General features: G+C 62.5%; 1 protein-coding gene across 4 annotated transcripts; it reads right to left on the bottom strand.

The window, feature by feature from the left end:
* Positions 1–940: 940 nt before the first annotated feature.
* FMNL1 (formin like 1) lies at positions 941–19,542 on the bottom strand. Of its 4 annotated transcripts, none has more exons than XM_076356774.1 (27): positions 19,372–19,384; positions 13,063–13,146; positions 12,725–12,808; positions 12,576–12,649; positions 11,838–11,921; positions 11,441–11,581; positions 10,454–10,579; positions 10,110–10,218; positions 9,795–9,871; positions 9,616–9,709; positions 9,198–9,272; positions 8,703–8,813; positions 8,447–8,596; positions 8,253–8,354; positions 7,902–8,139; positions 7,371–7,679; positions 7,132–7,253; positions 6,427–6,629; positions 5,867–6,101; positions 5,697–5,765; positions 5,467–5,547; positions 4,626–4,755; positions 4,355–4,518; positions 3,991–4,092; positions 3,638–3,736; positions 3,332–3,455; positions 941–2,557 (listed from the first exon to the last, which is right to left on the bottom strand). In XM_076356774.1, the coding sequence occupies exons 2-27, from the start codon at positions 13,138–13,140 to the stop codon at positions 2,454–2,456; spliced, it is 3,285 nt and encodes a 1,094-aa protein (XP_076212889.1). In that variant the 5' UTR covers positions 13,141–13,146; positions 19,372–19,384; the 3' UTR covers positions 941–2,453. The 4 variants fall into 4 exon arrangements, with proteins under 4 accessions (XP_076212889.1, XP_076212887.1, XP_076212886.1 ...); XM_076356773.1 differs by lacking the exon at positions 10,454–10,579 and adding an exon at positions 2,952–3,043 and having other exon boundaries at positions 2,491–2,557; positions 19,372–19,542; XM_076356772.1 differs by lacking the exon at positions 10,454–10,579 and having other exon boundaries at positions 3,644–3,736; positions 19,372–19,542.
* Between the last annotated feature and the right edge of the window lie 3,785 nt (positions 19,543–23,327).

Raw genomic sequence — 23,327 nt, forward strand, 5'->3', positions numbered from 1 at the left:
GGAGGTTCGCCCACACCTTTCAGCAAGTGCTTCTGCCGGCTGTTGGTGCAGGAGCTGTTTGTCTCCACTTAGGTGGTGCGTTTCTGTTAAATCAGCGCAGTGGACTGGAGGTGTGCTGGTGGCATTGCCAGTGAGCGAGTGAGGTCAGGTGTCTTGAAACATAAACCCCAAATTGAAGTGGGGGGGGGCGTTGCTATCACATACCTGTGTTTGTACTGTGAACACAGAAGTCAGATCAGTTGTCCCCAGAGTGAGGTGGGTGTTTTGTCGCTAGACTTCCCTGGAAAGATACAGATAGCTTAGGGAAGCACTAGACCACCTCTTGTCTCTGAGGACAGCCCAACTGAGAAGCAGCGTAAAATAGCTTGTGTTGGGCCTTTGCCCTGGACCTTTGTGCTGGACTTAGCCTCTCCCTGAGCCGTCTGCTCCTCCACGCTGTGGATGGCAGAAGCCGTGGCCTCCTCGCCCAGGTAGCCCAGCAGAGATGGGTACGTGTCTGTGCAGGTGCCTGGGGTCTGGTAGCCTTCTCCTCAGGGACACTTGTGTGGTAAGAAGGGGGACTGCCCCTTGGAAGAGCCACAAGTCCTGGCTTTTCCCTTCTGTTGTCCTGTGGCACTCTTATTCCTCATGTTCTTACCCACTAGATCACGTCTGCCTAGAGGCTGCCAGTCCTGGAAGGAGCCGCAGGGCTGACCGGAGCCTTGAAGTTTCCCTACCGCCAGCTGCAGTCATGGGCAAGTCAGAAATACATCTTCCACTTAAAAATGTTCAAAGGAGCATGGCCACCGGTCCTGGCAGCAGTTCCTTACACAGGAGGTCACGCGTTGTCAGCAGAGCAACGAGCAGCAGCTCGCGCATCCCTCCATCCATCCCGCCCTCCCTCCCTCCATCGCAGCATCGCCCCCCCTGCAAAGCTTCACCCCTTCTCACAGACAAGTGCTTTATCCTTAGAGTCATTTTATTACCAGTTCTGCTTTAGATTAAACAGGCCTTCAGTATATAAAAATAATGTATACAAATTAGCAGTTAATGTTTTACATTTCTGGCTTAAAGGCATTTATAAGTTACACGTTCATTTCCCTTCCCTCCCCTTTGAGCCGGGATACTTTGATACTGAGCCGGTTGGCGCTTGGCATCTTAATTACAGCAGGAAGCAGTCGCTGCTCTGGCTTACAGCGAGGACTCAGCCCGGCCTAAAAGCTGGGGCTAGCGAGAATGTACACGGCAGCCACGCGTCCTCGCAGCAGGGTGAGCAGGGGCCGTTTAACGAAGTAAATGCATTAACAGGTTAATTGCGACAGTGCATGGTTCGGATTTACTCATCAGCAGCAGGGCAGGGGAGGAATCAGGTCCAGTGCTTTATTTGGAGGCTTGTGCAGCTCTCTGGCCTCTTTCTCCTGCGTGATTTCAGCCGTGACCCTGCAGCGTTTTGGGATCGTGGTGTTTGCTGCAGGGGCTGGAGGCTGCCTAGCGCCTGCTGCATGTTGCATCCTGCAACTGCCGGCTAACGGGGAGCAGCCTCGTGCTCCCCGAGGGCTGATGGTCACTGTTGCCTCTGAGAGGCTCCAGCCCCGACAGCAGAGGCGGATGTCAGGGATGCAGGAGGGCAGAGCTAGGTACCACCCAGCAGAGACTTGAGGACAGTAAATCCTTGCCCCTGCTGCTGATTGTCGTAGCTACGGAACCTCCCCTGCAGCGAGGATCAGCCCAGTGCTGCTCACCGCAGCCTTGGGATCCTGGTGAGACCCTGTACATGGGTGTCCCAGTCTCTGCTCCCATAGCACAGAGAAATTTTAAGGAAGACATATAAAATCACTGTAAAATAGCACCCCTGCCAGCTCCTGGGGTACGGGAAGTGCCCAGGGCGGGATCTTTGCAGCAGGCTCCTCGCTGGAGAGGAGGCACAGCCCGTGCCTGCTCGGCTCTGCAGCAGAGGAGAACACGGGTCTCAAAGGGCTGGGGGAGACGGGGGAGATGTGCAGGGACGGCTGCGTCCCCGGCTCACAACCCTCCTCCCCTCCTGCAGCGGGAAATCAAAGGCACCAGCAAGCTGAAGAGTGGGGCACGCCAGTGCCCAGGGCTGACCCTGAGACAGGCGTGCAATGGAGCAGCTCTGGGGTAGGGATGGAGCAGCCCCTCTCTTCCTTCCAGGACAAGTTGGGGCCCTTTCTGTGCTCCCCCCTCCCTGCCCATACCCAGGAGGGTCCCCCAGCCCTGCCAGCCTGGAGGAGAGGAGCTCAGAGGCATCGCTAAGCAAGCGCCGGGGGATCCCTGCACTGGACCCAAGGGCATGCAGGGTGGGAGCTGGCACGCTAAGCGGCTGGAGCAACTAGGAGCGGGCACTGTCCCTCCGCCCCGCGTCGTCCCGGGCTGGCAGGTTGATGTCCTGCAGTCCCATCTGCGTCGGGAGGATGGTTCTGCCCCGGTCCTGGCGGCTGCAGGGACGGCGCTGGTCACAGCGAGATGTCCGGCGTCGCCTGCAGGTTCTGCCCCGCAGCTCGTTTCTTGGCACTGCCGCGGCCCTTGTCTCCACGCCGGTAAGGGTTGTTCCGCAGATCTGCACCGGGAGAAAGTGCAGAGGCTGGCTGAGCTCCACCTGCCCACCCCAGCAAAGGCTGGGACCCAGTCACCCACCACCACCCAGGAGTCACCCTTTTGGGGTTACGAGGATGCTCGGGAGAAGCCCGGCCTGCTGCACGCAGAGACAGGCACAGCAGCTACGAACAACCAGCCTGTGGGACCCCCTCCCTCGGCTCTTTCGGTGCCCAGCACCGTACCGTGGGGCTGGGGCTGATGCCGTGGTGCCCCTGGAGTTGGCTTTCAGCATGGGGCGGAGGCCAGCCAGTCTGCCACGCAGCCAGAGGTGACGATGGGCCGAGAAACCCAGGAGGGTGGCAAAGTCTGGCAGCCCCCGCCTGTGCTGTGCCCGAGCCTGGCTGCCCCCACATTACCTACAGAGGACTCTCCTCGTTGAAGCTCATGTCGCAGAAGAGCCGGGACGAGCGCTTGCCCGTCCGGGCCGTGAAAGGAACAGTTTTCAGAGCTGAGCAGAGCAATCCAGAGAGACAGCGAGGAGGAGGAGAGAGGAGGAAGAAGCAGAAGAGGGGGAAGAGCTATGAGACAGGGCAGAGAGCGCTTGGCAGCTTTGCCGCGTGGGATGGGAAGGTGCTACAGGTGGGTTTGGTCCCCACGATGGGGCTTGGTGGCCCTCCAGCTCCAGGCTGTGACAGCCCCCTGCAGCCCCCCATCACCGAGGGTCTCCCCGCTGGCACGGAGCGCTGGGTCTGCTGCAGGGGGGATGCCCGGCTGCTCACCTGAAATAATCTCTCACCTGAAATAATATCCTCGATGGCCCCGTCTTTTCCTTCATAGATGAGCGGCTCCTTCACCATCTGCTTCTTCTTCAGCTCGGCGATCATGTCCATCTGCTGCCGCTTGGCTTTCTGGATGGGCAACTGCGGTTGGGGACAGCGCGGGGTGAACGGCGTGGCCTCCCACCGCACCCCAAAGATGCTTTCCATCTTCGACCCCCGCCCAGCTCTCCCCCACCAGGACCTGCTTTGCCCTTCCCCACCATGCAGCCCGCTCGGGGCTGGAGCGGAGCTGCCCCACCAGGACAGAGGGACATGTGGGGCACCTTCACCTCGGGCTGGTCCTCGCTGCCGGGGGGGCTGGATTCTGCCTCTTTGGCCGCGGCTTCTTGTTTCTTCCACAGCTCAATGTCCTGCTCTGCTTTCTTGGGAGAGGCGCAGGGAGGGTGTGCTGAGCCTGGGGTGTCCTGCCGCGGGACCACAGTCCTCCCTTCCTCCCCTCGGCAGCCCCCGGCTCACCCCAACCCAGCTCCAGCATCTCCGACCGCCCCAAAGGGCAGCACCGAGCCCCAGGGTCTCTCTGTCCCACGAGCCTCCAGCCTCGCGTGTGGCTTTTTCTGGTTACCCCAAAATGGGGTCAGACCCCCCCAGAAACAGGGCACCCCCCATCCCCTCCTACCTTGTAGGCTCTGATGAAGCGCAGGAACATGGGGAAGAAGGTGGTGGGGGGACTGGTCTTGGGGTTCTCCCCAAAGTACTCCACGGCTGACTCGTATGCCTCCTGTGGGCAGAGACACCCCAATAGGGGGGGCTGGGGCCAGACAGCAGCGCCCCATCACCCACCACCTCCTTCCAGCCTCTCCCACCTCGCCATCCCCCTCCGTATTCCCCCTGGCTCCCAGCTCTCCTGCTGGAGCCATGTCCCAACCAGGAGCCTCTCCCATGGGGCAGAGGTGTGAGCAGAGGGCACCCTGGGGTGTCCCCATGTAGGAATGGGGGGACCCAATCCTGCCCCACGACCCCGCGCTACCCCCAGCACCCACCTTGGCGGTTTTGCTGTCAGCCTGCAGCTTCTCCATCACCTCCAAGTTGACCTTGAGGAAGTCCTTGAGCACGGGGCTGTCGTCCTGCCGCATGAACTCCTTGCGGGTCAGCTCCATCCCCTGCTGCAGGCTCCGCACGTCCTGCAACACGCTGTCCAGGGAGACTGCGGGGAGGGCGAGCAGCACCGGGGTCAGGGCAGGCTCGGAGAGCCCCTGCGCAGGGGCTGCAGCCTGCCGCGACCCCCCCCAGCCCGGTTCCTGCGGGTGCTACCTGTGCCCGCCTTGTCGAGGAAGTGCAGCTCGGTGTGGAAGCCGGTCAGCTCAGGGTACTTCTCCATGATCACCCGCACCAGGTAATGCAGCAGCGTTTGCTTGCGGTCTGTCGACTTCATCTCCAGGAGCTGGGAGAGAGCGGCGTCAGCCCCAACCCGCATCCCACCACCCCACCTCACCCCTGCTCAGAGCAGGCTCTGGTGGCCCTCCAACCCCACGACTGGTTCCCATCTTCCTCCAACCCCACGACTGGTTCCCATCTTCCTGCGTCCCCACGACTGGTTCCCATCTTCCTCCAACCCCACGACTGGTTCCCATCTTCCTGCGTCCCCACGACTGGTTCCCATCTTCCTCCAACCCCACGACTGGTTCCCATCTTCCTGCGTCCCCACGACTGGTTCCCATCTTCCTCCAACCCCACGACTGGTTCCCATCTTCCTGCGTCCCCACGACTGGTTCCCATCTTCCTCCAACCCCACGACTGGTTCCCATCTTCCTGCGTCCCCACGACTGGTCCTTGCATCCCTCCGTCTTCCCATATCTGGTCTCTGCATCCTTCCAACCCCACGGCTAGTTCTTCTGTATCTCCATCCCTTTAGCTCCTCCCCATGCCTCTCCAACCCTATAGATGGTCTCTTCATCCCTCCATCCCCACAGCTGAATCCCGTGGCCCTCCATCCCTACAGCTGGTCCTTGCATCCTTCCATCCCCACAGCAGATTCCCATGTCCCTCCATCTCTACAGCTGGTCCCTGTGTCCCTCCATCCCTGAGGCTGGTCCCTGGGCAGTGACGGTGGCCCCGTGCACCAGCACACCGGGCAGCCCCGTGCCGACCCTACCGCGTCGAGGCTCTGCAGCCGGAAGCCGTAGGCTGCCCCGCGCTTGCTGCTGTTCATGTAGTTCCCGAAGGCCAGGACGATCTGCGGAGACACAATGGCTCGGGGACACAACCCGGCACGGATGGGGCACCCCGAAGTACAGTGCCTACATGCACCCTGGCAGCACCCTGCGTGCACCCGTCCCAGCCCGACGTCCCCCCATCAGGGCCACCACACCCCGAACTCCTCACCTCAAGGATGTTGCGCAGTTTGCTGGAGGACTTGAGGGACATGGAGGCGGCGATGATGGCGTTGAGTTGCTGTGGGTGGGAGGAGAAGCGTGTGAGTCTCGCCGCAGGATGCCACCCCCCTTGCAGCCCCCCCACCCACAGCCACCCCGTGCCCCCACCCCGACACCCACCGGCATGAGCAGCTGGGCCGTGTCATTGAAGTTGCCCAGGAAGATCATGACATTCATGCGCTCAGCCAGGCGCGGGATCTTGCTGAAGCGGATCATGAACTGGTCCTCGTCCGAGAGCTCCTCTGGCGCCTGCTGCTCCCGCTCGAACTTCCCGATGAGCATCCGCTCATACTCAGTGGGCAGGAAACGCAGCAGCAGCTCCAGAAAGTCGAGGCTCAGGGCTTGCTGGTCATACCTGCGGGTGGTGGGAAACCCCCAGCACAGTCAGACCCTGCAGCAGGTCCCTCAAACCCCCGTCACCCCTGTCTGGTTCCCATCTTCCCTCCATCCCCACAGCTGGTCCCCACATCCCTCCAGCTCTCCGTATCTGGTCCCTGCCTCCCTCCATCCCCATGACAGGTTCCCATCTTCCCTCCAACCCCATGGCTGATCCCTGCATCCCTCCATCCCCATAGCTGGTGCCATCACTCCTCCTACCGCAGCACACCCCACACCATCCCGACCCCTCGGTGTAGCTGGGCTTGCGCCCGACCTTCTCCCGTCAAGGAGGGGACACTCACGTCTCGATGGCTGTGCAGATGTCCTGGATGCTGCGGCCGCCCTTGCGGAGGGTGATAGCCAGGTTCTTGGCTCGGTTGGACTCCATGAGGGTGACCTTGCTGGGAGCCTTCTGCGTGGCCTTCACCTTGAGGGCACTGATGTCCAAGCCGGGGCCCTGCGCCTTGGTCTTGAAGTGCTCCTCAAAGTCACTCATGTCCAGCTCCTGCAGGGAGACAGGGCTGAGGGCACAGCGGGAAGGTGATGCAGGACATCTGGGACGAGGACAGGGCCAGAGGACCGGGACAAAGGGGAGAGGAGTGAGAGGATGAAGATGGAGCAAGGGGATGAGGTCAAGTTGAAGGGATGAGGATGGAGCAAGGGGACAAGGACAGGGACAGGACAAGGGGACAGGGAGGGGGTAAGGAGGGGATGAGGGGACCAGAGGATGAAGATGAGGAAGGAGACATGGACAGGATGTGAGGATGAGGATGGAGCAAGTGGACAAGGACGGGGTGACAGGAGAAGGATGGCAGATCCCATGTTGTCCCTCTCCATGGCGCCAAGGAGCTGCTCCAACCTCCAGCTCCTCCAGCAGCCATGTGACACCATGGATGGGTGCAAGGTGGGCACGGAGGCAACCTCAGCGTGGGTGCAGCATGGACTGGGGCACTGGCCCAGCTGAGCACCCCGAGCCTGGACCCCCCTGGACCCCGCCATGTCCTCACCTGCAGCACCTTCTCGTCGTTGAGCTCGGTGAAGACGGTGCCATCGATCTGGCTCGGCTTCAGTGCCACCCAGTTGAAGATGGGCATGCGAAACTTGGTCTGGATCGGCTTCTTCACCTTCACTGCAGGGTGATGGGGAGGGGGGACACGTTACAGGGTGGGGGAGTCCCAAACCCCCCCTCCGGGTGCCCCTAGCCCTTGCCTAGGGGACATCCCCACCATCCCTGGGCCACACTCACCTGAACCGCCGGCAGCGTGGGGGGCACCTGGCCCGGCTGGGAGCTCCCCACTGAGGGGTGGGGGTGGTGGAGGGGGAGGGACGGGGCCCTCCAGCCCCCCTGGGGGCGGTGGGGGTGGTGGTGGCACTTGGGCGCCCGGGAGTGGAGGGGCTGGGGGGGGGCCGGTGCCTGCAGGCAGTGGGGGTGCGGGGGGAAGCGGGGGGCCAGGCTCAGCCCCCGGCAGAGGTGGGGGGGGTGGAGGGGGCGGGGGCAGGGGGGCGGCGGCGGGTGCTGGTGGGGGAGACAGGGCAGGAGCCGGAGCCGGAGCATCTGCAATGGAAAGAAGACGTGGGTGAGATGGTGGCACAGCAGGGCATGGTGCCACCACCACGTTCCCTCTGCCACCCAGTGACTCTGCGTCCCTGGGCACATCCCTGTGCCCCTGCCTCAGTTTCTCTGCCCAGAGACACGCTGCCACCCCTCCTCTGTGCCAGTGTCCCCACTGGGAAGGGGACATCACGGGCTGCCACCATCCCCCCACACCCGTAGTACCTGTGCCGGTGCCGGTGCCAGTGGTGGTGGCGGTGGCCTCTCCGGTAACCACGGGGGCTGCTGGGGTTTCTATGACAACGGGGACAATTTCGATGGCGACGTCTCCGTCGGGCCCACGCAGGATCTGCACCAACCCCTTCTCCTCCAGCTCCGCCAGCCGCCGCTCCAGCGCCAGCCGGTAGCACTCCTGGGGCTGCGGGGCCGGCGGGCTGGGTGGCCGCGGTGGGCTCAGCTGCTCCTGCAGTGGTGACAAGCCCCGGCACATCACTGGTGTCCCACTGCACCCCTTAAACGCCGGTCCCCCCGGCACCCATCCCTTCCTCCAGCGTCGTAGCACCCATGGGTGCTCACCCGCAGCGCCTCCAGCTCCCGCCGCGCCTGGCTCAGCTGCTTCTCCAGCTCCGCTATCTTGGCCATGGAGTCGTTCTCCGCATCCTGCAGCTTCTCCGTCAACTGCGGGGGACAAGGCGACGTCGCTCAGCCCCATCCCCGTCCCTCCCTCGGGGCTTGCGTCAGCAGCTCCTGCCCACGCGCCCACGTCCCACCTGGCTGACGTGCTCCTGCAGCTCCTCCATGTGCTCCAGCACAGCCGTCTTGGTCTCCGAGTCCTCCAGCATGGCCCCCACGTCGAAGACGTTGTCCAGATAGGCTTGGATCTGCACCTGCAGCTTGTCGCTCTCGGTGAGACGGAGGCTCTGCCATGGGACAGCCGGTGGCACCGTCATGGCCGGTGGCAGCCCCCCAGCACCCACCCACCTCCGGCATCAGGGCTCAGCACCGGGGCGGTGCAGGATCACCCACCTCCAGGTAGTGGTCCAGCCCCAGGTGGGTGAACTCGTACTGCAGGAAGACGCGGAAGTTCATATTCTCCACAGAGTGCACCACGATGTTGATGAACTGCATGCAGGCCACCTGCGGGACGGGCACAGGCTCAGCGCGGCCACTGGCACGGCACGGTGGCCCGGTAGTCCTTGGGGACACAGTGCCCCGGGGATTGCGCAGTTGATCAGTTGCCCTCAGGGACATGGTGCCCCTGGGGGATGCGTGGTGGTTTCACAGCCCTGGGGACATGGGGACCTGGGGAAGGACCAGCAGCTCAGCAGCTCTTGGGGACATGATGCCCTGGGGACAGCACGGTGGCTCAGCAGCCCCTGGGGACACGATTTCCTGGGGGACAGCACGGTGGCCCAGCAGCCCTTGGGGACACAATGCCCTGGGGACAGCACGGTGGCTCAGCAGCCCTTGGGGACACGATGCCTTGGGGACAGCAGAGCACCAGCCCTGCCAGCCACTCACCATGAAGTCAATGTTGGTGTCCTCGTTTCGGAAATACTCCATCAGCTTCTCGAAGCGGTTCTTCTCTCCGCAGACCTGGGGTGGGAGCAGGGGCCTGAGGGCCAGGAGGGACACGGCCAGGGTGGGCACCCAGGGGGGTAGCGGGGCAGGAGGCACCCGCTGGTGACACTGTCCCAGCCCTGCCGGGTGCTGCCTAGCACCTGGTCCAGTTGGGACGTGGCCATGGGGACACGTGCTGGCATGGGGACATCAAGCCCAATGGCCGGAGCATCCCCAAGCAAGTCATGGGATGGGCATTTTTAGGATGGAGGATGCCCTAATGATGCAGGACTCTGCTTCACATAGGGAAACTGAGGCATGAACCCAGCCGGAGCACGGGTGTCAGCGTGGGGACCACGTGTCCCTGCTGGGGACTCACCTCCTTGAAGTTGTCGAAGGCAGCCAGGATGATGTCGTGGCCACCTCGGACCAGGCAGACGGCGGCCAGCAGCTCCAGCACCAGCGCCTTGGTCCTGCGGAGACACGGGGCACGAGGGGGTCAGGGCCATGGGGCGGGCAAGGGGACGGAGGGACAGGAGGACGGGGGACGGGTCCTACCTGGCGTTCTTGTTGTTGAGGCTCAGGGTGATCTCATTGACGCAGGCTGGGTGGTTCATTACCAGGCTGAAGCCAGACTTGGGGGGAAAAGGAGCATTAATGGGGTCATGCACCCTCCTGTCCCCACCCGAGGGATGCTCCAGGACCTTGGGACATCCCCGTGCCACGTCCCCACCAGACATGAGGTTGATTGAGGACATCTGAGCAAGGGGATGGAGAACGGGTCCCACCCCACCCAAACCCAGACCCCGAAGACAGCCCCGCAGGCTTTTGGGGAGCCCCAGGTGGGTCCCCGAGGACGCTGCCCTCTCCCACCTGGTAGTTCATGATGGCACGGAGACACATGATGCAGACATGGACGTCGTCCTTCTGGCTGACGAGGCGGGAGTTCCTCAGTGCCTTCCTGCTGTGCGAGGGGTTCAGCCTGGGCAGGCGAGAGGGCAGCTGAGCGGGGGCCGGGGGGGGCGGTCGGGGAGTGCAGCGCAAGCAGGGAGGGGGCAGCGGGAACGGGGGGACACCAGGGGACCCGGGCAGTTCCATCCCCATCAGAGAGACCCCCATGTCCATGCCCATCTACAAGCCCTTGGGCTGGTGGGGTGATGGGGGCTGGGATGGAGGTCGGGTGCCCCTCGTGCGCACGAGTGGTCTCGGAGGCTCACCGGGGCGGGTAGGAGCTGCCGGGTGACCTGGGGCTACTGTCCCCATCGCTGCCTGGGGCGCTGCAGGGGACGCTGGGGTGGACGTGGCGGAGGAGGGTGTGGATGTGCTGGTTCGAGAGGCAGCAGCTGGAGGCGCGTTAGAGCCTGCAGGACAGGAGGGAGGGAGAAACGGGGCTCCCGCGTGGCCCCTGGGACACCCCGGCTTGGGGACACGGGTGGGGGACAAGGGCTGGGACCCCCTGTGGGTGTCACATCACTCCTGACCTGTCCCTGGGGTTGGGGGAACACCCCGGCTCCTCCAGAGCTGCTGGCAGGCGGCGAGGGACCCCCGCGGTCCCCGAGGTGCCACGTTACAGCTCCCAGGGTGACCGTGGTGGGGTGTCCCCTGGGTTCCCCCCTGCCCGCTGGGGATGCCCCGCAGGCACCGTCCCCAACACTGGTGACTGGCAGCGGGGTCCTGCCGGGGTGTCCCTGTCCCACCAGCGCCCCGGCCCCATCACCTACCGTCAGCGCGTCCCCCGGCAGCGTGCAAGAGAAGAGCGGGGTTAGAAGGGGGCTGCGGGGGCGAGAGGCACCAAGCGAGAGCCACCGGCCACCGGGACCGGCTGCGGGGGCGCAGGCCCGTTCCTCTGCCCTGGTTTTAAACCAGGGAGGTGCGATTTGCTCCCCCAAAATCTCAAGCACCTCCAATTTTTGTTTATTCATGGGTTTTACCCAGAGCATCCCACAACGGTCGCGGCACCGGGCTGTGGGGGACTCATCCAGCCCAGCTCCCGGCAGGGTTTATCCCTTGTGCAACACATGGGGACATGGCTTTGTCCCCCCCCAGACCAGCACTGGGGACCCATTTTTAGGACCAGGCCTGCGTCTCCCTGCCCCTCTCTGAGCACAGCGCGGCCAGGGGTGCAGCGAGGCAGAGAGCGGGGGGACACGGCGCGGGGACAGGGGGGACATGGGAGACATGGGGGACACAGGACCACGTGTTACCTGACGGTGAGGTGCCGTGTTTTGGAGGAGCCCTGGGTGGGGGATGAGGAGTTGCTTTTGCTCAGGTCCTCCAGCGACCGGTCCAGGACCTTGCCCTTGTCGGAGCCTGGGCTGCCGTTCTCGGTGCTCTCCATGTCGTACCTGGAGGCCCATGGGGACGCAGGGACGGGTGAGATGTGGCACCCCGATACGGGCAGGCACCCCCCTGGGGTCCCCAGGGCTGGGGACGTGGGCACAGAGGTGTTGGGGATGCTCTGTTCAACCCCAGCCATGGAGCATCCTTAGCTCCATCACTCCGATGATGGGGAAGAGCATCCCCAGGGACCCCCCCAGCCCCTCCGAGTCCCAGGGGAGGGTGATCCCGGCCTTGGGGAAGGGACACCCGGTGGGGACGTACGTGACGGAGCACTGGGCGAAGGCGAGGTACTCCAGCAGCACGTCCAGCCCCTTGTTCTCCTCGTTGAGGAACTCCTGGACCCAGCTGGGGGGTGCAGGGGGTTAGTGGGCTTCGCCAGCCCTCCTCATCCTCCCTTCTCTCCCCCCCAGAACCTCAGTGGAGCCACCCCCTGGTCAGAGGTCCCCAGCGAGGGTGGGACATGCTGGCATGTCATGGTGGCACCATGAGCTGGCACCTCTCCGAGGCAGGTGGGTGCCATGGTGACCCCTGCTCCTGATGCCCGGGGGACACAGCTCGAGGGCTCCGCTGCCACCACTGCCACCGCTGGCACCGCTGCCACTACTGCCACCACGACAGACAGCCCGGCCCTGGGTGGCAGGACCACGGACTCCCACGGCTCAGCACCCACCACACCGCAAGGGGCCAGGGCACCCAGGGTGGGGACCAGGGTCCATCCTGGCACCCAGGGGGTACCAGAGAGCCAAAATGGGGTTCAGGTCTTACAGCACCCATGGCACGGCCGGCTGCTTCAGCCACCCCGTCCTCCCATCAGAGCCACCCCGTCCTCCCATCAGAGCCACCCCAGAGGGGCAGGATGAGGCCACCAGCCTCCACATCCTTCTGTCACCCCCACAGCCAGAAGCCACTGGCACACCAGTCCCTGTGCCAGCAATGCTGGGGACAGCAGCAGCAGCAGCCGGGTGACAACGAGGACACCCCCCGGTCCCCCTTCCTTACCCGATGTAGTTGGTCCTCAAGGAAATCTCCAGCTCCCGGAGCACCTGCGTCGACTCCTGCACTCGCCTCTTGAACTGGGGGACGGGGAGAACCGTTGGCACCGTCCCTGACCCGGCATGGGGACAAGGGGTGGAAGGGGGAGCCCTCACCTTCCTGCTTACGCCACCCGTGTCCAAGTAGCTCTTCAGCTTCTGGATGTAGGCGGACGGTGGGTTTTTCACCTGGAAACGCTCCTACGAGCCCCGGAGAGAGGCTGAAACCAGGCCACCCACCCGCGGCACGGGGACGTGCCACCGTCCCCGCGGCAGCCACCATGTCCCCGCCCCCGCCCCCGCGCTGCATCAGTGTTTAATCAGGTTAATAAGGCGCTGTATCGCTAACGGAGATGGATGTCAGCGCTCAGCACATGCTGAGTTGATGCCCAACACCGCGAGTGGCACTTGGGGACAGGGATGGCACCGGGGACACCGTGACGCCCAGACCTCACCTGGTCGCAGATGAGCTCCCACTTCTTCTCGTTGTCGTACTGGTTGAGCAGCTTCATCTTGTCCGGGGGCAGGTTCATGGAGTTCTGCGGGGTGATGGGTGTCAGGGCTGGGGGTCACCCCCAAAAACAGCCCCCGGGGCTGTAGCACCCGCTGCTCGTCCAGCACTGGGTGTCCTTGCTCAGCGGTGGGATGATGGGGACACCAGTGGGAGGATGGGGACACCACCATTCCCAGGATGTTAGCATCCCACCAGCGATGGACCCATCAGCCATGTCCCCACCTGGGGGTCCCCGAGGCGGAGGGCAGGGGGTGTTAGTGGAGGACAGGAGGAAAAACTGGACCCGTCCATCCATGTCATGAGTGCACAGTGCTCCCGGCCTCAGCCAGCCCAGTCCCAGCAGAGCCACTTAGGGTGAGGGATGGGGACACAGGCTGGTGACACAGCTGAGGAACCCAGGAGTCTGGGCTCTGCTTGAGGGTGACGGTCACCTCCAAGTCCCCCCACCGCGGGCGCGTGACGAGCCTGGCTGGTGAAATCAATGTTTCTTTAGAGACATGATGTCAGGGCAGGGTCTGGCATGTTACCACGTCCCTCCGTGCCACCGTTGCACAACCCCGGCCCCCGCTGCCCCCCCGGGGCCACCCCGGCAGGACGTGACGTGGTTTCCGCTCTCCGAACGGCACGAGGCAGCTGCCGAAACTGCTCCGCACCACGGCCGGGGGTTCTGGGAGGCCCCGGGTGCAGCTCCTGCCTTTGGGGTGCTCGGGGACACAGCGGGTCCCTGAGGGACAGCATGGGGTGACCAGCAAAGCCTTTAATGGGGCACCCACTGTGGCCTGGGCCATGCTGGGAGCTCAGCTCGGGTCGTGGCCTATTTATTTTCCCAAAAGACCCATTTCTTGGTGATCTGGCCCCCAGGGAAAAGCAGGAACTGAGGCTGCTGCTGGCCCGGAGAGCCCGGGCAAGCTGGCACAATGGCACGTGGAGGCGATGCACAGCCCCAGGTCACCCTTAACCTCCAGTTTTGGGGTCCCCTGATGGCTGGGGATGGAGATGTGGGGTTGCATGCACCCCTGGGACACCCACGTCCCTGGGAAAAAGGCATCTCACAGGGGTTTGGTTGCTCACGGAGGAGCAGGTCCAAGAGGAGAGGTGCCACAGCGGCAGGCAGGAGCGGAAACCTCGCCGCCCGCCTCCACCGAGGACCTGTTGAGCTGCTTTCGCAAGAAGCCAAAGCCAGGAGAAGTGGGCGGAGAGGAGCCGGCGCTCGGCTGGATTTGGCCAGGGGACGGCTCGCGTGGAGAGCTGGGCAGGGAGGGTAGAATTAGGCTGCAGCGTCAGAAATAGCCTCATTGCGAAGCCACCGGGGCTGCACCAGAGCTGCTGGGTGGGTCCCGGGATGGGCAAGGTGGCAGCAGCACCTGGATGTCCCGTTTGCTGGGGAACCCTGTCCCCATGGTCCCCAAGCTGCCATCCTTGGGACGGATGAGACCCTCCAGGAGGGTCAGACCAAGGGACAGGGCTGTGCCGAGAGGGACCACGCACCCAAACACCCCACCCAGGGCTCCGGCAGCATCCGTGGGACACTCTGTTGGGTGCCCTCAGCGGCGAGGGGATGGTGGCACCCACCACATGGACCATCTCTTCCAGCGGCCATGCGTGGGACCTGGAAAAACCAGGACCAGCCGTCACCGGTGGGACAGGACCTCCCGGCCACCAGGATGCAGGCGGGGCAGGGGGATGTCCCTACGGAGGTGGCTCTGCCCAAGCCCCGCAGTCCCTTCCTCACGAGCAGGGCTGGGCCGGGTGGCAGGATGTGGCAGGGCTGGGGTACAAACTGGGTGGTGGCTGCGTCCCGCTGCGGCCCCGGGAGGGCACGTGGTGCCGGGGGGGAGGAAGTGGCTCCGCTGTGGTCCCCGGCATCAGCCGGCAGCACAAAGAAACCGGTTCTTGTTTCCTGTCGGAGAGGGGGGGACCAGTGCTGCGGGAGGTGTGGGGCAGGGAGGGTGATGTGGGTCCGGGTGGGAGACGTGGGGCAGGGCAGCAGGCGAGCACCCCGGAGGTGGCGGAGGAAGGACTTGGTCTTCCTCCTCCTTGGGGGACAAGGATGGAGGTGCCATGGGGACTCGCCCCCAGCAGCCACATCCCACCTCCCGTCATCCAGCACCCTCTGGCTGGCACTCAGCACCCTCATGCCACCCTGGCGTGGGGCTTTCCCGTCCTCCCCCCCCCCAGCCTGCCAGCAGCGTCCACAGCCCACCGCGTTACTGAACGGATGCCACCAAATGTCCTCCACCAACGCTCCTGGGACCCGAGGTGCCACGGAGCCCATGGTGCCATCCCACCCATGCCTGGCGCCAGGATGCGGCTGGCTGGGACCCCACCGTCTCAGGGTGGGTTTGCTGCGGGGTTGAGCTGGGCTTAACCCAACACCTAAAACTAAGACTGGGAGGAGGCAAAGCAGCACCTACATCATTTTCCGGTACGAAAAGACCTTTTCATATTGCAGCACCCGCGGCGCCGGGGCTGCTGATGATGGGGGGATGGAGCTATTTTGGGTGTCAGACGCTTTCTTTTTGTTCCGCACGCAAGCGGGCAGAGCCGAGCGGAGCCGGGCTCTGCACCAAACCCCAGCGCAAAAAATTCAAAGCATCCTTTACGGAAGTGTTTGCTCTGCAAAACACCAACGGGCTCAAGTGAAAACCAGACTGAGCCCAGGGAGCATCGTTTCTGGGTCATGGGGGGGATGCGCATCCACGGAGCGGGGATGGAAAGCCTCAGTGGCACGGGAGAGCATCCCAGTCTGAACATCGGGTACCAACCCTGCCCGCCGCAGGGAAGGGGCCGGAGCAGCCCTGAGATGGCAGTTTAGGGGCTTCCACGGACCAGTTGGCCACGGGAAGGACTGTCACCAGGTGCCTGGGCTGGTGGCCAATGGACCACGCCATTCCCGGGATGCTCCATCCCTTGTGGCCACGGAGCGCGATGCTCCCACCCAAGGGGGTTTGGGGCATGCTCAGCCCCGCAGTGCCAGCCATCCCGTGGTGTCCCCTCCAGCGACCCTGACTGCCGCTGGATCCGTCCTCCTGCCTCTTCCCGAGGCTCAGCACTGGGCACCCAGGAGGATCAGGCCCACCCAGGGCTCTCCCAACCCCCAGCATGCAGCAAGCCAGGCTGGGTGACGCTCCCAGGACCAGCCCATCCCGCCAGGGAGTCCCTGGATCCAGCTGGGTCCCAAACCCACCATGTGCCAGGCAGGGACAAGCAGACGGGTCCCCGCTGATAGCCGGATCCTGCTGCGAGGGTGGCGAGGAGCAGGCTAAGGGATGGGCGGCCGCTACCGCCTGCTGCTCCTGGCTTTATTTTAAGAACAAGCAGAAGCTGCTCTCGGCACAGGCTGGGGGAGACGAGCCTGATCCAGCCGCTGCGCCCGCATCCCCGCCGGGTGCCTGCCTGCCCACCCTGCGCCCACGCACCGGGGGACCCCTGCGCCCTCCTCATTCAGCCAGGGCCTGATCCAGCCACGCAGGGGGGGGCTGATCCAGCCATGTGGGGCACCTGATCCAGCCACGCAGGGGGATCCCTGCACCAGGATGCCCTCCTGATTCAGCCAGGGCCTGATCCAGTCACCCAGGGCGTTCCCCGTGCCGGGATGCTCTCCTGGTTCAGCCAGGGCCTGATCCAGCCACGTATGGCAGCTCTCGGCTCACAGGCCGCTTCCCTTCCTATCCAGGGCACACGCCCGCCGCGGGGACACCCCACCGCAGCCCCCGTGGCACCCAGCCAGAGCTGGCCACCGTGCCGGGACCGGGCTGGGGACGGATCCAGCAGAAAGCCGAGCATCAGTTTTCCTTCCCGGTTGAGCTGAGGCCGACACCGCAGCTGGGGCTCACTGGTGACCAGTCCCACCGCCGGGGCCAACAGCACATCTGCAAACATCTGCAAACATCTGCAGCAGTGACGTTTGCCGCGCTCTCCCCCAGGTCCCGGGAGAAGCGGCAGCAAAGCCCCCGCCAGCAAAACCGGAGCAGCCCCCGTCCCCATCAGCCCCCGTCCCCAAGGCTCCAGCCAAACCCTCCCAGCTGTTTTTGGCTTCACCTCCGCCACACCCTCGACTCACAATTTCATTTATATATTCCCGATTGCTACCTCCTGACGTGCAAAGGGGGCAAAAATCCCAACTGCTCCAAGCGGGAGCATCCGAGCATCCCCATCCCAGCAGCAAAGATGCTCCCCTTCCTCAGGTCCGTCCCAAAAAGCCACCTCGGCACATCCCAAACCACTTGGCACGGGGACAATCCTCCCATCGCTCTGCCAAAGCGGCATCTGCCACGGTGCCCTAGCTGGGAAGAAGCCAACTTTTGGGGAATAAAACTAAATTCCCCATTTCTTGACATGCGACGGGTTTATCCATCCCCTTCCTGGTGGCAGTTTGGATCCCCCAGGCTCTGCCGTTGGCTTTTCTGCCAGGCTTTGCCCCACCAGGTCTCCCAGTTTGGGATGTCCAGCCCAAAACTGGCTTGCGCCAATGTGCTCTCACAGCATCGCCGTAGCCGTGGCAACGTGCCGGATCCAGATCGTGCCCCACCAGGAGATTCCCAACCCATCACTTCCTGCTCCATCACTGATCTCACAAGCTCAGGAGGTGGAAAAATTGAATCTGGAGTCAAGGAATGTGGTTGGGGTGGGTGAGGACGGAGGGACCCTCCCGTCCCCGTCCCCCCGGGGGGGTCCCGCTGCCCCCCCCGGCCATGAGAAGGGGGAAGGGAACCTACGAAAGGAGGAAGCGAGATTGGGACAGCCGATTTCACAAGACGCCCGGTTCCTGTCTGGCCAAAACCCAGCCCCCTGGGTCCCCCCGGCTCCCAGGAAAGGGCTTTCCCTCGGGATGGAGGAGGTCCGGGTGGCGGCGAGGGCCTGGAGCAGTGCTTTCCCCTTTTCCGATCATTTTTCAGCTTAGGATTTCCAACCTGCCGCCACCCAGCCAGGCAGAAAGCGCCATTTCCTGAGGCCTCGCAGCAGCAGCGGAAGCACCCCGAGGTCCCCGGCCACCCGTTCCCTCCTGCCGCCGCCTCTGCGGCGCCCGGGAGCCATCACAGGCACCGCCACCCAGCTCAGCCATCCGCCGCCCTCCGTGCCCCCAGCGATGGGCGTCCCGCGGCAGGATGGCAAAGCCCCATCCTTGGGGATTTTGGGGGTCCCATGCAGATCCCCGCCTTGCAAAGCCCTTCGCCATCATCCCCCTGTGGCCGCGCCAAGCCGGAGCTGATGCTGCCGGCAGCGGAGAAGTGGCAGCGGCTCCGGCTGTGATGCCCATCCCCAAATAATCCTCCTATAAACGCCATGAGATAAAAAAAGCTTCCAAATAATTTGCGCTCGGGGCTGGGATGGTGGATCCCACCGAGCAGATCCCAGCGTGCCCGGCAGCCGTGGGAGCTTTTGCCCGCGGCAGCTCCCGGCACGGGGTCGGCAAACAGGCTCCATCTCCCACCGGGGGATCAAGGGATTAAAGCAGCAATTTTTTTTCCCCGCTCCCAGCCTGACCCTCCACCACGGAGCATTTTTGGGGAGGGCACGGATACGGGATGGATCGTGCCCCGGCTCCCGTGGCGGGACTGCGGCCGGCACGGCGCGAAGGTCACAGCCGGCCGGCCTCGCTCAAGGACGGAGGCGAGCGGGCGGGAGCTGATCTCCCACAGCTCCGACTGTTTCAAGGAGCTGCCATCCCATGGGAACACGGCTTCGGCATCGCCCGCTGCTCACCCCACGGCTGGAGCCGGGGAGGCCGGGAGCGATGCCGGCGGTTTTCCCCGGGGAGAACGGCATCGGGGAGGAGGCGGAGGTGAGCCGAGCGCTTTGACATCCGCAGCACCGGCTGCCTGCAGCACGCTGCCGGCTCCGGGCCCTGCCGCTGCCGGCCCCTCGCCATGGCGGGGCGTCCCCGCGAGCCGGGGGGACGGGGTCCCCCCAATAGTTTAGGGCCGGATCCCCCCCCGCCACGAGGGCAGCGGGGAGGCAGCACCGGGTGTGGGGCACGCCCCGGGCAGGGTCGAGCATCCCCGTGAGGAACAGGGTGGGAGAGGAAAAATTCTTATTAATAATTAAAATGATAATAAAATAAAATAATAAATGGCATGACATAGTGCCAAAATATTATGATAATAATTAAAACAGTAAAGATGTAATAATGACGATGACGACAAAAAGCCCAGGCGGGATGTCGGGGCTACCCCCCGAAGCAGAAGCAGGGGTGACCCCCCCCCCCCCCCCCCAGCACCCCCTCCCCGAGGGGCCCCCCCCGGCTCACCAGGACGCGGCCGAAGCGCTCCTCCAGCTCGGCGGCGGCGGGCATGGGCTGCCGGGCGGGCGGCGGGGCGGCGGCGGCGGCGGCGGCGCTCGGGGGGGGCACCGGGAGCCGGCCCTCGCGGCTCTCCCGCCCCGCGGCCCCCCCCTCCATGCTCCCGGCCGCGTTGCCCATGGCGGGGGGTGCGGGATGCGGGAGCGACGGAGCGGCTGGGTCGGGGTCGGGCGGGGGCTGGTCTCCTCCCCGCCTCCGCCGCTGCTGCTCTTCGCCGATCGCAACTTCGCCGGGGCGTTATTGCGCTGTAAACGCCTCCCGCCCCCCCCGCCCCCCCCGGCGGGCAGGGCTCCGCCGCGCCCCGGCCCCGGCCCCGGCCCCGGCCCCGGCCCCCGCCGCTCGGGGGGCGCCCGCCGTTCGCTCCGCTCACGGCGTTTTACCTCCTTCTATTTTAGTTTTTGGGTTTAATTCGAATTTACTTGCATTTTGTTTATTTAATTATTAGTTTTTATTTTCATTTCTATTTTCTACATTTTCATTTTATGCGTTTATTATTTTATTGGGGGGGTTGGTTTATTATATTATTTAATTTTTATTTCATTCTATTATTTATTTTTTTAATTTCAATTTTTATTTTATTATTTTATTTTATTATTTTACTTTTTAATTTTCTTATTTATTTTACTTTTTAAATTTTTTATTATTTTATTATTTTATTTTATTTTACTTTATTTTTTAACCTTTTTAATTTTAGAATTTATTTTATTTACTTTTTAATTTTCATAGAATCATAGAATCATTAAGGTTGGAAAAGACCTCTAAGATCATCGAGTCCAACCGTCAACCCAACACCCCCATGTCCACTAAACCATGTCCCTAAGCGCCTCATCTACACGTCTTTTAAATACCTCCAGGGATGGGGACTCCACCACTTCCCTGGGCAGCCTGTTCCAATGTTTAACCACTCTTTCAGTAAAGAAATCTTTATTTTATTTTATTTTATTCTATTCTATTCTATTTTATTTGATTTATTTATTTTTTTTTTTAGGGGCAGATGGGAGCAAGGAGGGCAGCCAGGAGGCGTGGGGCTCCCTCCCCTCTTCCCCTCTCTCCCCACCTCGGCCACCGCAGGAGGCTGAGCTGAGGCTGAGGAAACTCACTGCACCCCTGGGCAGCCCACCCTGGGCAGGGGACCTCTGGAGCGTGTGACGCCGGGTCTGGGGGCTCCCTGGGTGGGGACATGCACCCGGTGCCAGGGTTGGCATGGTGTGGGCAGGGGACGGCCCCACCAGGAGGGACAGATCCTGACGGCCCGGGATGCTCCTGCTCTGCAACCGGGCCGGGATAAAGCCGGACAAGCAGAACCACCTCACCCAAGGGTGCCACGGGCAGGGGGCACGCGGGGACAGAGCCGGCATTGGCATCCACGCTCCCTGCCGGATCTCCCAGGGGAGCCGCAGCACCCATCGCCTTCGGCAGAGCATCCCCCGCGCACGGCCGGGGGTGCGGCAGCCGGTTTCACCCCATCAACACGCAACTCCTGCCTGCTCCCTGCCCGCGCAGAGCAAGGCATCTTCCCACGGCTCCCGCCACGTCGGCGTCAATAACTGTAGCTCTGAACCGCTGCCAGGACACGAAGCACATTATTCTGCTGAGATTTGGTGAGATTCAGTGAGATTTACTGAGATTTGGCGAGATTTGCTGAGATTTGCTGAAATTTAAGATTTGAGGAGAGATCTGCTGAGGGATGGGTGGAGGACAGATCCAGGTGGGATCCCGGGACCCCCAGGATCTGCTGTGGTCCAGAAACCGCCGCGCAGCCCCGGGGCCAGACGCCAGCGTTACCGCATCCGTCCGGCTCTCGTGGCATCTCCTGTTCGGCAAGACCTGCCGAGGTGTCGGGGCAAAGCGCTCAGCACCGCAGAGACTGGGGGAACGCGCCGGACCTGTTCTGCCAACCTCTCCTGCCCTCTGCAAACCCCAAACCCCAGCTGGGAGACGCGCGACGCGAGCAGGCAGCTGCCACCAATTCCCGAGCTGCCCTTGGCGCGATGCTGCGTCCTCCCCATCACCTCTGGGGGGGTGGGAGGTCGGAGAGAAGCCGCGGGCGGCTCAGCAACACCGAAATTGGGGTCACCCACATTTGGGTTCGTTCTGATTTTCCAAAGCTCAATTTTGCAGTTTGAAATCTCTTCATTTCATTAAATATTTCAGCATCTCATTAAATATTTTGCATTTAATTCCCTGATCCTGGTTTTTAAGGGAAGGTATCGCGACCCTCTGTAGGGACGAGGACGGCCACCCCGACACAGTCCCAGAGGTGTACCCAGGAGGGCAGATGTCACCAGGACCACATGTGAGGACCAGGGCTTTCACCCAGAGCTGTCCCACGCTGGGGATGGGCTCTGCTATGGGGCAGGGGGTCCCAAGGGCCCCCAAGGTCTGGATCCCCCCACGAGCATCCTGCCTGCATGCTGGGGTGAAACCTGAGTGCCCACATTCATGCTGGCAACGCCTTCCTGACCACAGCTGGAAAAGGGTGCAAGGACCTTTCCTGGTGGGAAGCACCAGGGTTGGGATCCCAGCTGGGGATGCAGGGTAGGAGAGGAGACCCCCACGCAGGAGACCTGGTGTGGACTGAGCCCTGTGGGAGATGGGTGCTAGGACAGGCCCCAGGCTGCCTGCTGGGCCAGGCAGGGCCAGGCTTTGATCTCAAAGGTCCCACCAGGTCCCTCCTGACTTGGGGTTGGATGCCCCATGTCAAGGGCAAGTGCGATCAGAGCAGCAGACAGGGCTGGGCAAGGATGGGGTTGATATGAGGGGCAGCTGTGGCTCTCCATCTCCCGGAGATGCAGGGATGAGGCCAACAGTACCATCTCCTGGCCATGGGGAGGGCTGCGATGGTGGGATGAAGGCCGTGAAAGCAGGGTGTGACATGGGGGCTGTGCGCTGGGAAGGACAGGGCTTGTGGCCCCCTTTGCACGGGGAGGTGTTTCATGAGGGATTTGGGGTTGCACTGATCCCCATGGGCATGGTGCCGAGCTGCAAAGAGGGAGCCCAGTCCTGGTTTTTGGGCTGCTGGAGGTCCTTGGTGCAGGTTGGACATGGGAGTCCTTGCACCAGTGATGCCAGGAGGACAAGGAGGGGGAGCATCCTGCTCACCCCTTATCTCAACCCCAGAGACTGAGACGCCTTCGGAGATGGCAGACCAGCCAGAGTGCCTGTGGTCCCTTGGTTGGGGGACTTCATGGCTCTTACCTGCTCTTCTCTTGGGCCACCCCTGCAGGACCCATCCTGGGCGCTGCACCTTGGGGTGATGGTTGTTGAGCTCCTGTGACCATGAAGAGCCTCCTGACCCCCCAGAACCTGGCTGGGACCTACCCATGCCCTTTGGGAAGTGAGGACACCCCGCTTCGCTCGGGGAGCTTTGCTGAGCGATGAGTGCATCACAACTCAGGTATTACTGACGTTCCTTCATCACTTACAGCCTCTCTCTTCATTTAACTGCCTTTGCATCTGTTGCTACCAAGTCCTCGTACTCTCGTGTCTTCTCTCCTTTCACCACTTTTCTGGTGTTTCACTTACGATACGTGAAGGCTTTTAGCTGACAATTCAAATTACGTGGTGGCTGTTCTCTCCCTCCTATAGTAGTCCTTAAAAAAACATTCTAGAAATGACATGTTCAAATAATCGTCTTCAATATGTGCCCAGGGCGAATTTTTTTTTTTACATCAAGGTTGACTTCAGACTTAGGTTTGTTTTCTTAATTAATTTCAATTCACTGGAAAACACTCAAGCAAGACATCGTACTCTTCTGTTTTTTTCCCCTGAATTTTCAGGTCCACAAAAAAATACTATTTCTCGATGTTAGAGCTACCCAGGCAATATTTCCTCATCCAAATAAGCGTTCCTAGACCTAGATTGTGCAACCCAGAATAAACCCAAGATTATCATGATAACTTGGC

The sequence above is a fragment of the Aptenodytes patagonicus genome, chromosome 20 (assembly GCF_965638725.1).
Source record: "Aptenodytes patagonicus chromosome 20, bAptPat1.pri.cur, whole genome shotgun sequence".
In the NCBI taxonomy this organism is placed as follows: Eukaryota; Metazoa; Chordata; class Aves; order Sphenisciformes; family Spheniscidae; genus Aptenodytes; species Aptenodytes patagonicus.

Coding starts and splice junctions, on each gene's coding strand:
- FMNL1 (XM_076356771.1), bottom strand. CDS start 19,542: ATGGGCAACGCGGCCGGGAGCATGGAGGGGGGGGCCGCGGGGCGGGAG. Junction 8,597..8,702: donor GGCTGGACCACTACCTGGAG/GTGGGTGATCCT, acceptor GTCCCATGGCAG/AGCCTCCGTCTCACCGAGAG. Junction 2,558..3,331: donor CATCGAGGATATTATTTCAG/GTGAGAGATTAT, acceptor CTCCCGGTGCAG/ATCTGCGGAACAACCCTTAC.